A 2,305-nucleotide genomic window follows, 5' to 3' on the forward strand; every position below is an offset into this window, starting at 1 on the left:
TGAGTTTTCAGATTCTTGACATGCCTCGGTGATTTGAGTAAATATTTCGCATTAAGTAAATTAATTAAGTAATCTCTTACTTGTGGCAAATTTCATATGTGATATATTTGAAGTTCATTGAAATTTGGATATACATATACTCGATCCAGCAATTGATAGATCAATCCATATGTTTTGAGGTCTAACAAGATGATAGAACTAAACGATGTACCTACGATGCTATTATTACGTTTAAGTTTTAGTAGGCAAACAATAACATCGTAGTAATATATTTATTGAAAACAAATATCATGTAACTTTGTTTCTTTGTAATCATGAATGTAAATAATCTTGCTCAAAAAGAAAGAAAGAGGAAAACAAATCTTGCATTAGCTACAAAATTGATACCATTAGCTACGATTCTTTTATCAACCTGGTTTGGTTACAAGAATCTAATGCATCTTTGTTTCTTATTTTCTAAAAAGTTTGTTGCAACAAAATATTACCTTACAAAAAAGGTTAGACATGTTTTCAGAACCATCGCCAAAAATTGCAAAACCTTTGATCTCTTCCACATATATCAGATATTACTCAATTTTAAGAGAAATGTTTAAATGAATTTATACTAGCAATCATACTGATCATGTATAGTATATGTTTCAAATTATTATTTATAATCTCAATGTCTACGAAACTGTTTTATTCAAGCGTTAAAAAGAACATAAGACACTGTCATGTTTTCTACATACTTCTTCAGATTCTTCTATCCACAATCACATCAGTTTTCTGGAAATAAAAGGCACAATTATGTCAAGAACGATTAGACTCTTTTATGGATTTCTGCTGCTTAGTCTTTCATCTCTGTGCCATCCACTGCAAAATGTCTTTCCTGATTACACCGTCAAACCTGCTACCTGTAACATAGCTCGGCTGGATCAGACTTGCAACTAGATTGTCACTGTAATGTCTGTACTGAGTTGAAGTTCCACTGGGTCTCGGCGGTTGGTACATCATAGAGACAGACGGGAATGGATTGTGCCGGAAGTGTTTCAATGAGGAGAACAAGTGCCTATCGGATTCACGGTTTTGAGGAGTGTGCGATTTGGGACGGGAAATTTCCGTTAATCTTTTTGCCTTGTCCAAATTCGAGTTGGTGTGATGTGGTAGTTCTGGCCGAGTACGGATCTGAGCTGCTGGTTTCATCCGGTCTAGCCAACGGAGAATCCAGTTTCCAAGATTTCTACCAACTTCTATGTCTCTCTCTTGTATGTTCTTGTGAACCGAAACTGCCACATCGAAGATTTTACGAGTCCTCCTGAACCAACGAAACAGGACAACACCAGTCAATGCATAACCCTAACAAATGAAGCTAAGCTTCTGTCAAAAATCACAGAAAAAGGAGGATCACAAGGAAGAGATCTATACCGTAACTAGACTAGATTAAACCTGATGATATCTATGCAGAGATTATGATACCGTACCGATGATAATCATAAACTTGTCCAAGAATCTCAAGCAAACACATGCAAGTGATAGATTCAAAGACCTCAACTAGACCAAGTCTCTTGGAAACAAAGGCGAATCCATACCATCAAACACACCTCTACTTCTCTAATCTAATTCCTACAAATCACATTGAGAAATGCTTCAATTGCTAAAGATCAAACACAACAACAACAGCGAGAGCAAGAAACGAGACTATAGACTTGCTTTTACACAAATGACTCGATTACGGTGACAAAGCTCAAAGGAACTGCTTCGATCATACAGATTCACAATAGGAACTGCTTCGATCCTCCAGATTCACAAAAGGATTGTTGTATCTATTCATCATCAAAGGCAGGGTCTCAGATTTTGAACCTAACGATTCGAAAAGCATAAACAGAAATCAACAATTTCAACTACAGAACATTGCAATTTCTCAAATTCTGAAGAATAAACCTAATTTCCCGAATCGGGATTACGTTTCGAACAACACAATCATAATAGATCAACCAGAATCGAAACGATCTCGAGATTAAAAAAAAAGAAAAAAAGTCTCACCGATGAAGAAACTGACGGATTTTGGGATGTTTCGGAGAAACAAGCCGACGCTGGATCTTCAAGGCGAGCCTATAAGTCCGTCTCAGTCCCAAGAAGTAGGCTGTTCCCAGGGTTATCTCCCACAGCACCATCTTACTTCTTCTTCTTCTTCTTCTTCTTCTTCTTCTTCTTCGGCTACACGATTTATCTGATGATCGCCATTTCGGTAGTCGTCTCACTGCTCTTCTTCGACTGGTTCATCGTTGATACAATCTTATTGGGCCTTCATTTGGCCCACTTTGAT

At 37.1% G+C, this 2,305-nt stretch overlaps 1 protein-coding gene across 1 annotated transcript; it reads right to left on the reverse strand.

Moving 5' to 3' along the window:
* Positions 663-2,255, reverse strand: LOC104777258. Its single transcript, XM_010501471.1, has 2 exons — positions 2,023-2,255; positions 663-1,294 (listed from the first exon to the last, which is right to left on the reverse strand). Exons 1-2 carry the CDS (start codon positions 2,151-2,153, stop codon positions 835-837), a joined length of 591 nt encoding a protein of 196 aa, XP_010499773.1. The 5' UTR covers positions 2,154-2,255; the 3' UTR covers positions 663-834.

The sequence above is a fragment of the Camelina sativa genome, chromosome 3 (assembly GCF_000633955.1).
Source record: "Camelina sativa cultivar DH55 chromosome 3, Cs, whole genome shotgun sequence".
NCBI classification, from domain to species: Eukaryota; Viridiplantae; Streptophyta; class Magnoliopsida; order Brassicales; family Brassicaceae; genus Camelina; species Camelina sativa.